Raw genomic sequence first — 14,407 nt, 5'->3', positions numbered from 1 at the left:
TAATTGACGAAATCATGACTTAGGAAAAATCCTAATAAAAAGCATACCAAATTTCAAATTATGGAAAAACTGAGATAAGGAAACTTTACTGAAGAAATGAAATAATCCTCTTAAATTGTTGCAACATACTTGATTATTTCTGTTTAATGCATTATTCATAAAGATGACAAAACCAGTACTTGTGTTTCAATATATGCCAATTTATAATGACATGTATAATCTCTGCTCAACAATTGCTTGCTTTTTATGTTACTTGAAGCATTTTATTTTCTTTGTTCTCAAATTGATAACTTTTACCCTCAATAAAGATTTTGATGAGAATTAGAATTATACCAAAACCAGGGATTTAGATATCCACAGATGGAGCTGTAATGCACTGTCATTGATGTAGTGTTGGCAACATTGTAGTTCAGAAAGCAGAAAGAATTCAAGCTTGGAAGGTGTTAAAATCATATGTGAAGTATTTATGCCAAATCATGAGCCACAATGTAATCACCTGAATTTATGCAGCATATGTGGAAAGAACTCTGCTATGCTGAAACGTTTTCTAGGTGACTTGGGGTTGACATAGGGATTTGCATTAATTATTTTAATGTTTTAAATTTAAATCAAGTGAATTTTAGAAACATACACATATCAAATCTACTTTGAATAATATAAAGTATACCTACATGAAATCTTCTAGATAGAAATTGGTAGTGAGATTGAGGTTTATCCCTAGCTGCTCTAGGATGTCCTCTGTGATCTCCTTTCAAAATTAACCATTTTTGAGTGCATGCCTTTACTGTGTCCTACTGTCATATTTCAGTAGACCATGGTCTTATTCTGTAGGAAGTAGAAGGCTATGAACCAGCTTCCTGTTCTGGGTACATTCCTCAGACACTGACTGACACTGCACAGTTGTTCTAAAAATTGTCTTTCAGTTTGGCAAGAGAAACCTCCAGTGCTTCTCAAAAAGTTGGGAATCGGAAAGTCAGTTGTGGTTCTGCCAAGGAAATACCTTGGAGAGACCAGGCTTTTGCTAAGCAGCCTTCCTTTTGCTTGCCTAACTCATGCCAGCCAATCTCCCTTCTGGCAGAAATCACCCAGAAGTTTGGGTGAGCTGTGAGCCATGAGAAAATGCTGTGAGTCTGCTTTTTCCTAAGCACTAATTTCTTTCTGGCCTCCCTTGCACAGAAATGGTGTCACGCCAAACTTCAAGGCGCCACTGACATCGCTGTCGTGGAATGAGGTCAGGGCCCCTTCGTCACCTGAAACTTTGCCTGCTATGTCTGGGAGGACAAATTCTTAGCTTGGTGGCACAAAGGAAAAGGATGAGCAGCCATGAAAGCTGAGTTTCAAGCACAGAACTGCCAGCTAGTTTTGTCATTGAAAATGATGCATTTCTGGCTAAGTGGTGCCCAGCGCTGTCAGCTATAAGCTCATATGGAAGCAGCACAGGTCTGGACAGGCTCTCACCTTAGACAGGGCTAATCTGTCTGGGTCTTGAAGGAATTGGGAACAGCACACTGTGGACAAGGATGATTACAACGCTTCTGGGAGAGTTGCAGGCTACTACCTGGTTTTTACAGAAGGGAAAGGCAGTGCAAATTCTGAACTGGAGAGAAAGCAATCTACCGCTTGAGAAAAACATTGGACTGTGGCATATTTAACTCCATCAAATATATCTGTGGCACCACTAGGTTTCAGTGGGACATCTAGAGCCAACTAATGCAATTTGCCAAACTTCTTTCAGCTTTCCCTCTTACATAAGACTCTATGCACTGTGCAAAGAGACACAAGAAGCTCCTTTTGTTCTGCTGGGATTTTTTGTAAACCTAAGGACACTGCACTTACATCCTTTATGTAGATTTAAGAGCTGAGGAGATTTAAGAGCTGAAATCAGTATTATCCAAGTTGGAGTTAATGCATTACAACATCCTGATTTATGCCCTACACATCAGAGGACATAAAAGGAATGAGGGTTGTAGAAGCTCAGTTTTGAATCAATGGAAGGAAAAAGGAGCAGACAGGAACTCCTGGTTCCTCTGCTCTGGCAAACATGCCAGACTTGAAACAACAGTAATTTCACCTCAATTTTGCTATTATGCCATCTTCTAACTCTAAATATGGCTTCCAAACTCTAGCAGAAGTTCACAAAACTGCTTCCATCCACCACTTAAAGCACAGTTCTAGTTAAACTTAAAAACTGATTTGGCAAGTTTGAAGGCTACTGGGTTAGGTGTACTGTGTGGTCTGAGTGTTCAGCAACACAAAGCTGCTATATACATTATTAACCTGGTCAGGTGGCTGGGCTGTCAGATTTATTTTCTATATTGCTTAGTCAGTTTTAATCACATAGCAGAAAATATAATTTCTTTCCTGTTCATATAAAAGCACCAGTATGGATTGTATTTCCTTGTCATTTTAGACATACAAAGAAGAGAAATTAACACATTTACTTTACTTCTCTTTACAGAGCTTGTACATTTTACTTTGGCTAAGCATTAATCCATTGCTCTATCCATCACTGAGTTCTCTGATCTCTTAACTTCTGCTTTTGTGGTTTTGGTTGGGGTTTTTTAAAGATTTGAATGTATTTAGAAATGTAAGAGACAAAGCACATGAACATTGCCATAGAGGAAGATAAAAAAAAAAGGAATAGCAACAATTAAGAAGCTGCTGCAGTTCAGGTAGTTAAATTGCTAGCATCAAGAAAACAGCTCACAGAAAGGCTGTGTATTTGAATGTCTGGAAAGGACATTCAAGGCTTGTGTTCCTTATTCTTAGAATGGCTGGCCCTGGATAAAACTGCTTCTTTATTCTTTATTCAGACATCTTTTTTAAAAAAATTAAATTATATTATGAACATACACACACACACACACACACACATATATATATATTCTACATATTTATGGAACTGTATAGAAAAGAATATGGTAGAGGATTCCACAGAGGCTCCCTGCTGAACATCTTTTGTGATAAGCTTGCATATAAGAGCAGAATGCTGGACACAATGTTCTCCAAATAAGCCATTAAAGCTGCTTCACTTGCTCTCCAGACTGAGTTTGATAATTACATTACGTCCATTTTGGGCAAGAGGAGAAAAAAATGAGAGGAAAACACAAAATGCAAATCTGCTCCCTCTCTGGCCTGGCCTTCATAGGTATTAGTATTTGTCCTAGTTGTGAGAAACAAAAGGTAATATTCAGTAATTGCACATACCTTATTTGTGGCATCAATAAATTTGACTCCCTTGTAAGAGACAGACAGGACAATAGTTGGTACTTTCTTCATTTGTTCTGTAGACTTCTGAAACCAAAACGAAGATACTATTATTCTTAGAGTTGTGTTGCATTGCAATAACAGTGCTCTCTTCTTCTGATTAAATGCCTAAGTTAAATAAATATTTTACTTTTTCTTCAGCCAGCTGTGCTCTGGGTTCATGCTCTCTTGTAGTTACAAAACTAAAATAGCTTTAAGTTTGTTGTGAGGATAATAAAAATTCTCCTTTTTTTTTAGCACAATGAGAAGAGAATAAAGTAACTTTTCCAGGCTTAAAAAGACCAGTCATGCAACCAGTGTTTCCCAAAATGTGTGTGTTTAGGACATGTATTTGATATGCTCCATCCACTGCTGCCTCCCTCCCCTTCTCCTGCCCTTCCCAGCTGTAAAAATCAACAGGACAATACCTCTTGTAGTACCATTTCTTTGCTGCAATTAGTTGTTATTTAGAAATATTTCCCTTCCTGCAGCTGTATTTGTGCCATGAGGTATCCCTGCAGCCCGCCAGGCCTGCCAGTCAGTCTGTCAGCCCAGTGCTGTATCTTGTCAGTCTGGCTGTCTGCACTTCCAGTGCAGCTGCTACTGGAGGCTGCTTTACACATGAATTAGCACTGAGGCTCATTCTGCATTCCCTCAGTGCCAGGTTCTCCTACCTACAGTTCATGCCCTCCTATAAGATTGTTTTTCCTTTTATGCTAGTCTACTTCTGTGTGCCTTCAGTGTGATGCACACAGCAAACATATTTCCCACTGAACAGACTGGGAAAATACTTGGGGCAGATTTAAGTTCTCTGCAGAAAAAAAAAAAAGTTCTTTCGTTTACAGATTAAATTTCCTAGAACAACCCCAAAACCAACAAAACAAAACTCCCAAATGTGGCATAATGTTTTATAACTGATTTGAATTATTTTAAGGTTGACAACAATGATGGACTAGACTATCCTACACATTAGATTATTCTATAGTAACATTCAGAAAATGGTTATTTATGGGATTGTCTGCAAACAATCACAGAGATCAGTCAAGTATTTTCCTGAGAGGAAATGAACTATTGACAGTTACAGGTAAACATGAAGAAACATCAGCACACAGAAGGAGAGTGTAAACACACTGACAAGTCTAGAACTGGCACATAGGAAGATCATTAAAGCAGCTGAACAAAAGTAGCACTGGTGGCTTTGTATTATTCAAAAAAAGCCCAAAGAAGCAGAGATAGAAACTTGAAAACACAAACTGTAACTAAAAATTATGTCTGAAAAAATAGGCAATGCTAACACTAGAGAGCAAAATAAACAGAAACTTAAAACAAAAAACCCCCCTGTGATCTTGTCTCCTTATTGGCTCTTGATCCTCCCAGAATCAAACAAGGCTCCATTTCTGTCAACATAAAATTCAAAGCTACAGATCCAGCTATGTTCTGCAATTAGTGTCCATGCAGGCTAAGACCTCATATTAAAGTTTCAAGGAGAGCCCCACCCATCTGTGTAATAGAGAGGATTGTTGGATCTCTCTGTATCAAATGACGAGAGACTTGAGACAGCAACCAAGAGTCAATTTACCCCAGAGAAAACTCCTTTCACCCAGAATGCTCGCCACTTTTGAGAAATGAAAGTTTAAATGATAAAACATCTTGAAGAATTTTAACAAATTCTGAAGAAAGACACTAATCTAATTTGCATGCCTCTGAACTGAGTGGAGTGGTACCCCTGCCAAAAGTAGAGCAGGCAGCTACCTGTGTGTATATATGTGCGTCACTTTAACAGGTCTTTAAACAGATCTTTTCATAAAATTCAATTTCAATGCACAGAAAGCATGACAGTGACTGTACAGAACCTGCAGTACATACATCTGTCAGAATAACAAGCAATAAACCCCATCTATGCTCATACTAGACAAAATAGTCACAAATATGACCACTTTAAAGGTCTGGCAGGGCAGCAATCATTCACCTTTTGTCCTTTCAATTTAGTCCAACAGCTACACACAAGAGAGCTTTCTTTTCCATTTTGATTATTGTAATTACCTCCTTCATTGTCTCCTTAACAGCAAAATTCCTTTTCTCCAACATGCTATACAAACACAGCTACTAAGTTCACATATTTTAGTTTTTCAGTATAATTCTCACTGTCTGGTATTTGCCATAAAGTGAAGCATCCTGTTGGTCAGGCCACATTGTATTCATTACCTCTTTCCTCTAGACCTTTAGTTTGTAATTTAATCATCTTCATCTGCTCCACATTCACCTGGGTTTTTCTTGACCAGACCTGACCTCTAGTATTTAATCAGGGTTGCAAACTGCCAGAAGACTGTCTCTGAGTGAAACAGCTCATCAAGATGCTATTAAATTACAGCTGGAAAATTAGGAAACGAATCAGAGACTGATGGACATTTGTAATTTATTAAGCCAAACCATCTCAGCTGGTAAGGAGCACAGGCTATTCCTCATCAGCTTGCAAACCACACAAACCCCAGGATTTGTGCTGGAAGGTGTTCTGGAAGACTGCAGTCCAGTGTAGAATCTGGGGTAACAATTCTGCACTTGTACTCTCACTGAAACAACCAGCTGGGCAGTGGAATAACATCCTTTGTTATTACAACAGTGCCATCGAGAAAAACACACAGCTCTATTCCCTGGCTCGACTCTTAGTGATACAGTAACTGAGGTCCACCAGATAATTATAATTTCCAAGCAGTTTCCAGGCTTCAACAGTTTAGAGTTGTCATGGTGAGCTCACACTATTTGATTGTTGTTGCTTTCTTTTTAATGAAGGAGTTGCCTGCCAGAATGAATTCAGAGATACGGTATGAACACCTTTTGCTCAGGCCCTGTAGGTGCTTTGGCTCTGAATTCTAGGAAGCTGAGATGAAGTCCCACAGATTCCTTGGTCAGACATTTCACACCTCTGTGCAGGCCAAGTGGGCATCTCTGCCCATGTCTGTGCCCAGAATCTGAGAAGAAGGTGGGACACAGGAGTCAGTACTCCCTTTCCTCAGGCTTTTCAGGTTCTAGCCACTGTACCAACTCCATGAGGACACAAGGAGATGACAAAATATTCTTGTCCATCTGGTGTCTCTATGGGAAGCATATGGACTTGAGCCAAAGTTGTAGGAGCCTCAGCTGAAGGCTGGCATTGGATGTCATGTGCATGCTGACATATGGTCTCATGCTCCAAGGCATGTTCATACCATAGTAGCAGGATTATATTTCATCTCACAAAGAAGTAATCATACTGACAGGACACTGTCTTTGGGCAACTGCTCACTAGCCTGGAACTGGTCATAGCTCCTGTGAACTCCACTGTTTGTGACTGTAACTGGCTCTTCATTTCAAGACACTTCTTTAGGAGAATCACCTGGGTGAACAGCAAGCCTATTCCAGGCTCCTTGCCAGGGCCTGCTGCTCATCAGCTGGTCACCCACATCAGGACAGATGTGCATGCCCCATCTCCATGGGTGCACTGCTCCTGCAGGCAGGAGCCTCTGTCTGCACAGGCTGCACTGCCACAGGGACTGAGCTTTGGTGCCACCTCTGGACTCCTTGCTGCCAGACAGGTAAATGACTATGTGAAAGCAGGCCATGCATAATTCAAGAACCATAAAACAGGCTTGTGTGCATACACAGCAAGATAGAAGAAAGTAACACCATCCTAAATCTAATGTGACATATGTGCAGCTTCCCCAGACTTCTCAAAAGACACAGAGCATCTTTCTCTTCAGAACAAGGAACATCTGGAGCACCGACTGGTGCTTGTCTGTATTTTGATGCAGCTGCTGCAATGAAGCTGCTTCATCCCCTCAGCACCCACAATGCAGATGAGGTGAGTGGAAGAAGGTAGAAGGTACCCTCTGCATAACTACCTGGTTACTACAGTGGCTGCTTTTACAATAAAGGTCTGAACTTGAGACTGTTCTGAGTTTGCATCTGAACCCACTGCTGCCATTATGTAGGACAGTGCCAAAACCCTGCATAGGCTTGGACAGTGCTGGTCCCAATTTCTCCTTTTGAAATGGGTCACAAGGAGATGCAAGAGCAGTGGTGCCAGAGAGAGCAAGAGAGGGAGTGCAGTCTTGCTTCTCATCTTGTTCATGGGTTTTCTTTAGTTTCACTAAAAAAAAAAAAATCACTCTCCTATCCAGAGCCTAAACTTATTTTCATTTTACTACAAATTGTCTTAAGTAGGTAAAGCATTTCCACTTGCATATTGATTTTGAGTTAAAAGCTGTGCAGAACCGCTATACATTTATTTAGAATATAAAATAAAATCCAACTAATTTGTGATCCACCCTGACAGCATGCCTAACAAATTTAGGTAGTTAACAATGACTTAAGAAGCAGAGGACTTAATAAAGTAATATAAACTAGCAGTTTATTTTTAAAAAGCAAATACGAAACCTGCAACCCTGAAGGGCCTTTAACCTTTTCAAGACAGGATTGTACCTAATACCTTATTCTATGCAGAACTGAGAGCACTAATTCAAAACCTTTGAATGTTCCTGCAGTGTACAAACAAACCGTGGTATCTCTGAGCACACACCCACACAAAGCAGCTGAATAAGAAATTCAGAAATACACATAGAATGGTGTCCAAGTAAGATGCTAACAAATTCCCTTGATATACTGTAGCATATGGTGTAACACAGCCCCCTCTGAAAATCTTTCATCTCATTTATTTATTTTCTGCAAGAGGAAAGGGAATACACTGGTACTTCCACTTTGTTATGCTGACCACTTCAATATACTTATACATGCATTTATAACTAGATCACTCAGCTTTCATACAGTGGCCAAAATGAAACAGATTCACTTTTAGGTTTATATGTAATTATATTTGATATTGCAAATACACCGGAAAGAAATATTATTCAGCTATGACAAGTCACTAACAACCTCATACATACAAAAATTCCAAGTAAAAGTTTATGAGCCTGTAAAATCTTAAGTCTTCATCTTGATTTTCTACTTTTGCAAATTAATCTTCATTCCTATATTGATTTTTAATATCCATATGAACACTGTAGCCGGCAATTCTATCCAATTATGTATTGGAATCCACTTCATTATAAGAATCTGAATATTTTCCCAAACTGGTAGCAACTATTAATTCTAAATGGCATCAGACTGCACATTTTAAAACATGTGTTAGTACCGCCTACTATCATACCAGTAAGTCTGGTATTTATTTAAGCTTATGAAACTTTACTAAATAGTTCACAGAATCAGTGAAATCTCAGTTGGAAGGGAACCAGAAGAATAACTGAATCCAATCCAACTCCTGGCCCAAAAGTCACACCCTTGCCTGAGAGCGTGGCCCAAACCCTTCCTGAGCTCTGCCAGGCTGGTGCTGTGACCACTGCCCTGGGGAGCTGTGCCAGTGCCCAAACACCCTCTGGGTGAAGAACCTTTTTCTAATACCCAACCTAAACCTCCCCTGACACAACTTCAGGCCATTCTCCTGGGTCCTGTTAGTGACCAGCACAGAGAAGAGAGCAGTGCCTGCCCCTCCTCTTCTCATCACGGGGAAGTTGCAGACTGCCATGCAGGAGCTGCCCTCAGTCTCCTCTTCTCCAGGCTGAACAGATCAAGTGTCCTCAGCTGCTCCTCATAAGGCTTCCCCTCAAGGCCCTTCAACATTCTCATGGCCCTGCTCTGGATGCTCTCTAACAGTTTCATTTCCTTCTCATAGTGTGGTGCCCAAAACCGCACACAGGACTCAAGGTGAGGCTGCAGCAGCGCGGAGTAAAGTGGGACAATCACCTCCCTTGACCAGCTGGGGAAGAGGAGCTTGAGTGAATCTCTTTGAGAAGATCATGCAGGAGATTAAATTGAAATAAAAAGTCTAACTCCACACATGTCCAGTTAGTTTTGAAGCCAATTTGCCTTTTAACAAATATTTACAAACAATTATACAATCTGCTTTTTAACAAATACTAACTTCTCTCAGCCCAAAAAGTTTAAAAATGCATTACTGACATAATTTAAGACTTCTTGGAATAAAAGTACATCTGCAATCCTCGTGGTACAAATCTCTTTACTGCTCAACAATTAGTGGATGCCTCCAAGCTACATTGTTAATATGAACAGTGCACCTGGGGTGATGCACCTAGTTGAGAGTGAGATGTTTTTTTCTTTTGCAGTATCTCTGAACATTCCTCTGCATTCCATCTGCCCTTGAGATTCCTCTTAGCCAGAATTCAAGGACATACAATCCTCCGAACACATGGTACAGCATGATGTGGATGTGCATAGAGACTGAATGTTCATAAGATCTTCCACCACTGCTTATTTTTTCCTTGTGAGTAATATCCATGTGCCTGTTTCACTGCAGACCCTCTGAAAGCAGTGGCCACACAAGAGAGAGGCAGAGCTACAAGTCTCCAAAGAGCAAAGACTGAAGAATCTAAATCCCAAAATAGTGTTTGGTGCTGACATGGTATTTGCTGAGAGAGTTTCACCAGGAGGCATATGCAGACTTCTGCTTCTGGAGGAAAAGTGAAACAGAGATTGAAAAGCAAGAAAGGGTTTAGCAGAAACAAGGAGATTGCCATCTAAATTCGGTTCTTTCCTTACATAAGAAGAAATGAAAGGAGGAAAAAAGCCCTAGATGCTGCCTGTTTTCAGTGAGTCAACTCTGCCTCACTTTCCAGAGATAAGAGAATCAGATTTTATAGCAACTCCAACTTTTGACATTTTGGTCTTAAGTCAGCAAGACATTTCACCGGCTTTGTGAGCAGAATTATATTGCTGGTTCCTCAGAACTTTGACCTGAAATTTCAGAACCTATTCCTAGCAAGAAAATATTTAAGAAAGAAATATAATAGTCAGGAAGGTGGCAGGATCCAAGAACCAAATTTAAGTTCCCTTCTGCTGCAGTAAATATTTGACTGGTTTAGACAGTTCAGCTGGTGTGTGCAACATCAGTGATTTAACACAGCTGCAAAGAAAGAATCTACCTTGTTGCTGTGCTCATGCCAGCACATATAAAACAATCCCCTTCCCACCTGTCAAGGAATTCCGATGTGTAAATGCCAAATTAAGTCCTCTGTAGAGAACAAGTCTTTTTCCAGCTCAGAATTTACTTTAACCCTTGCCTTTGTTTTAATGCAATCTTATTCTCCCTTCATGTTCCTGTGATAAATTGTGATGAAGGCAGCAATCTGATTGAAAACTCAGCTTGCAGTATTTCCCATTTCACAATGAAAAAGATGAACTCTTAATTTCTTGAAGGCATCTCTCAAATATAATTAATGAATCTATTCTGGCCAGGACAGCAAGGTTTAATCTCCAAGTAGGAAAGGTCATTTACAGTGGGTGGAAATGGAAATAAGGAGGCAATGCTGTCCACTAGAGAGGGAGTTTGTGAGAGAAAACAGCTGGAAACAAATAAGAAACTGTAAAATATAAAGGAGTGCAAATATATTAATAGAAAAGTGAAGTTCTTGACAAATATCCATAATTTTGCATGGTTACATGATTCTGCAGTTTGGATGGGGAAAAAAAAGATAACCTTGACCCCAGTGTTGAGCTCCAGCTACTGCATCTGCATGGCTTTCCCCAAACAAATCCATCACCTGCCCTGCTAGAGCACATTGCTGCACAATGCTGAGAGGCACACTGGATTTCCAAGAAGAGTTATTAACGTAAAGGTTCCCAGGTTTTATTTTGTTGTCGCTCTTTTGTTTTGTTTCTTTTTTTTTAATTATTGTTCTTGGTGGGTTTTTTACATTATAGAAGATTTAGGCTCTCCTTTCCCTTTTAAGCTATAAGAAGGAGGCTGCTGTAAGCCACTCTGCAAAGAGACACAAGGGATATCCACATGACACTTCCCTGGAGAATCAAAACCATCAATTGCAATAATTGAAAGCCCTGGGAGCATCTACAACTAACAGTGAGGGATCTGCAGTCAGCAAACATGTCATTTTTGTTGTTTCTCTGTATTTATAAATGATTAAGGAAGATCAAGATTTTTTTTCACCGATACACTTCTTTCATCCTTGTGCACCTGCTGACTGCAAGACATCCAGTGAATGTCAATGCTTTTGAGAGCAGCATTAGGTTAAAGATGGACAATCAAAAGCCACATTGAGAGAAAAATTAGGTACCTAATTGCATACATTCTCCATAAATCCACTATGTGGCTGAGTCCAGAAAGATTAAAAGAATTGTGGGGAGTGACCTCCACCTGGTACAAGTTTATATTTGACATATAAATCCCCATACCCAACATGCTTCAGATTGCAGCAGGCTGTAGTCTTGCAATATGTGCATGGAATAACAAATAAAATACCAGAATAAAAAAATGCTGTTCTTTCACAATAGTAAACCCTATGTAAAGATCTTGCTGCTTCTAGAGACACTGGACAAGTGTAAAGAATTCAGTACCTGAGAGCCAGACAAATAATACATCTAGCTTTTCACTTCTCTATCTTGTAAGTGAAATGTACCTTTCAATACATTTCAAGTAAAATGTAGCTATAACAGAAACCAGCTTTTCAATGACAACCCAAGGTTACTTAAACACAGTAATGAACACCGCAGAAAAATTTCAGGATGACTTTGGACAACCTGGACTCCCAATTCACTGATAACAACTTTCAGGAGACATCCACAGGGAGAAAGTTTTGGAAAAATATGCATTTTTCTCACTGGGAAACAGGCTAAAGTAATAATTTGTTCCCATTAAGTCAAACATTTTTGCTTTTGACTTGAATAGGAACATGATTAAAAGGATACACAGAAAGAACAAATGAAATCCTGATTAAAAACTGCTTTATTCAAATATCTTTACAACGAAAAAACCCTCAAACCATAAAATAAACACTCTCACAGAACAATTTTTTCAAAAGAGAATGTAAAAAACAAATGTACATAAAACTCCATCACTGTATTATATAAGTGTCCTGTATGCCACTATAGAAAACTAGTGCAACTGCACTATTTATATAGGAAATGTGTATTTTAAATTAAATCTGTTTTCAAACACTTAGTTTTTCCAGTTGTATAATTTTAATTGGCCAAAGTTATTACTTATAGAAATATATATTAAAGTGCCTATAAATTATTTAGAGTGCCTTTTTTGATGTTAAGTCTCCTAGTTCAGTCAGAAAAGTTACTGAAGTTGCCATATACTACTATAGTGCCAAATTCTGCCCTAATTTCTCAACATGCATATTCCTAAAGAATCAAACTGCTAAGCCTGACAGTTTGAAAACTGGATTGGAAGATGGCATGCCTGCAGCCTCTATTAATTCCCCAGAACACGTGTATGTGATTGTAGATCCCTCTGTGTCAAATTGTTGGGTTTTTTCAGAGGAGTTTAAGCCCAGGTAAGAAATGATTAGCATGTAATTAGCTGAAAAGCCTCAGATCTTCAGGCAATCTATAATTGTGAATTACTGCCAGCCCTTAGCTGAACCAGCTTGTATGGAAGTCTGTGTGCTGCACATGTAACCAGCAGGAAATGGTTGTCTGATTGCATGAATTTTACACATCTTCCTGCTTTCTGGTCTGAATGTCACCTCTTGTGCTCAAAGACATCTTGCTTAAGAGACTCATGATACACAGAAGAAAAGATTTTGCTCATTCATCTAGGTAATTGCGCAGGTTTGGTAGATTAGCAAACAATTATTTTCTTCATTAATTAATCATGCCAGCCATGATATGCTCACCATTGCTGGGAACAGGTGTGTTCTTATTACAACTACAGCTGGGAATAAATCAGACTATGGCTTGTTTTGCATTTCCAGCAGCAATGTTTCTTGGAGATAGACTACTGTAATTTTCTACAAACCAGTATCAGGCCAAAGAGGTACAGGAAAATATATTCTTAATAATCTGAAGGAAACCTAGTTTCTTTTCCACCATGAGATGAAAGTGAGTTAGACCCCATTTCACCCTTTAATCAAAAAGCATATAAGTAACTAACAATTAAAGGAAATAATCATGTGAGTAAAAATTATCCATAGGATTATGTAATTGTTGGATTAGACCATATTTAAAACCCAATATGCTTGGTAACATGTTAAATATTTACTACTACATATTTAACATTGAAAATTCAATCTACATTATCATATAAAGCTATACATTCTGTTTATAAAACAACTGGATATGGGCATGCTTAATTGTGTGAACAGTACTTTGAAACATACTCAAAGATTCATTAGAAACATAACACAAACATTTGGGGTCTTTTGTTAGATACAACATGCAAAATAAAAAATTATCTTTAAACTTTGGTATTACTTCAAATTAAGATATAAGACAGAATAGATTCCCTATTGAATATCAATGTAAAAGGAAGGAAAGGAAATGGGTAACAGTACATTACAAAAGCAAAAAGGGTACAGTACAAGCATTCACAGTTATTTAATACTATTACAATAGAGAAGGAGTAGGTTTACAAACTTACCCTCATCTTTGCACATGCATCCTGTGTTGACTCTGTGCCTCTTAACTCTTTTACCAGCATAGAACCTAAATACTAGAACAGAAATCCATTTAACTTAGATTAAATGAAATTCCAGAACCAACAAACAGCTGCAGAAACGCACAAAAAAAGCTTTAAAAAACATAGTGCTAGCAACCAATTTAACATATTGCTTTAGATCTTCCAGTTCTTTGACAAATCATTTAAAATAATATGTTAATCAACCCATGAAACAAGAATGCACAGCAACAAGTGTATTGAATCAGCTGGAGCATTTGAAACAATATCTGAAAGTCTTCTACCTTATCATTTTAGTTACTGAAACAACAAACAAATAATACAGATTCCATCTTAAAAAACACATTTGATTATAAAATGGAGAATTTGCTTTTTTTAGCTGCCATCTGCCAAACTCCTATTGTTATGTGTGCAGTCACGTGGATGAGAAGGCCAGCAGTGATCTTAACCTCAGTGTACTCAATGTGGAACTAATTTATGTGCAAATAGAGCCCAATGTCAGCAAAGAGAGATAATAAATCTGCACTGTAACTAGCTTAAACCATGATTTCTTCCTAAGGAAAGGCTGCCCCTGAACTTATTTTGAAGCCCTCAGTGATCTGGAGGAGGCTGTGAGAGGAGGCAGCAGGGCGCTGTGTCCTGGCTCAGCTCACTGTGAGAAGCCCTGGGAGAGGCCTGCTCATCTCCAGGGCTAGC

At 38.9% G+C, this 14,407-nt stretch overlaps 1 protein-coding gene across 10 annotated transcripts in view; it reads right to left on the bottom strand.

Moving 5' to 3' along the window:
- The window catches only part of ANKS1B (ankyrin repeat and sterile alpha motif domain containing 1B), a 408,202-nt gene that overhangs the window by 9,213 nt on the left and 384,582 nt on the right, over positions 1–14,407 (bottom strand). For 9 of the 10 annotated variants that reach the window (XM_058022133.1, XM_058022128.1, XM_058022125.1 and 6 more), the window contains 2 exons: positions 13,676–13,747; positions 3,208–3,294 (listed from right to left, as the gene is read on the bottom strand). In XM_058022133.1, coding sequence (XP_057878116.1) covers positions 3,208–3,294; positions 13,676–13,747 — 159 coding nt within the window. The remainder of the gene's footprint in view (positions 1–3,207; positions 3,295–13,675; positions 13,748–14,407) is intronic. The other variant, XM_058022126.1, reaches the window with a different exon arrangement.

This window comes from Melospiza georgiana, chromosome 4 (genome assembly GCF_028018845.1).
Source record: "Melospiza georgiana isolate bMelGeo1 chromosome 4, bMelGeo1.pri, whole genome shotgun sequence".
NCBI lineage: Eukaryota > Metazoa > Chordata > Aves > Passeriformes > Passerellidae > Melospiza > Melospiza georgiana.
Note: the sequence above shows the minus strand (reverse complement) of the source record. Positions and strands in the feature narration are given on the sequence as shown.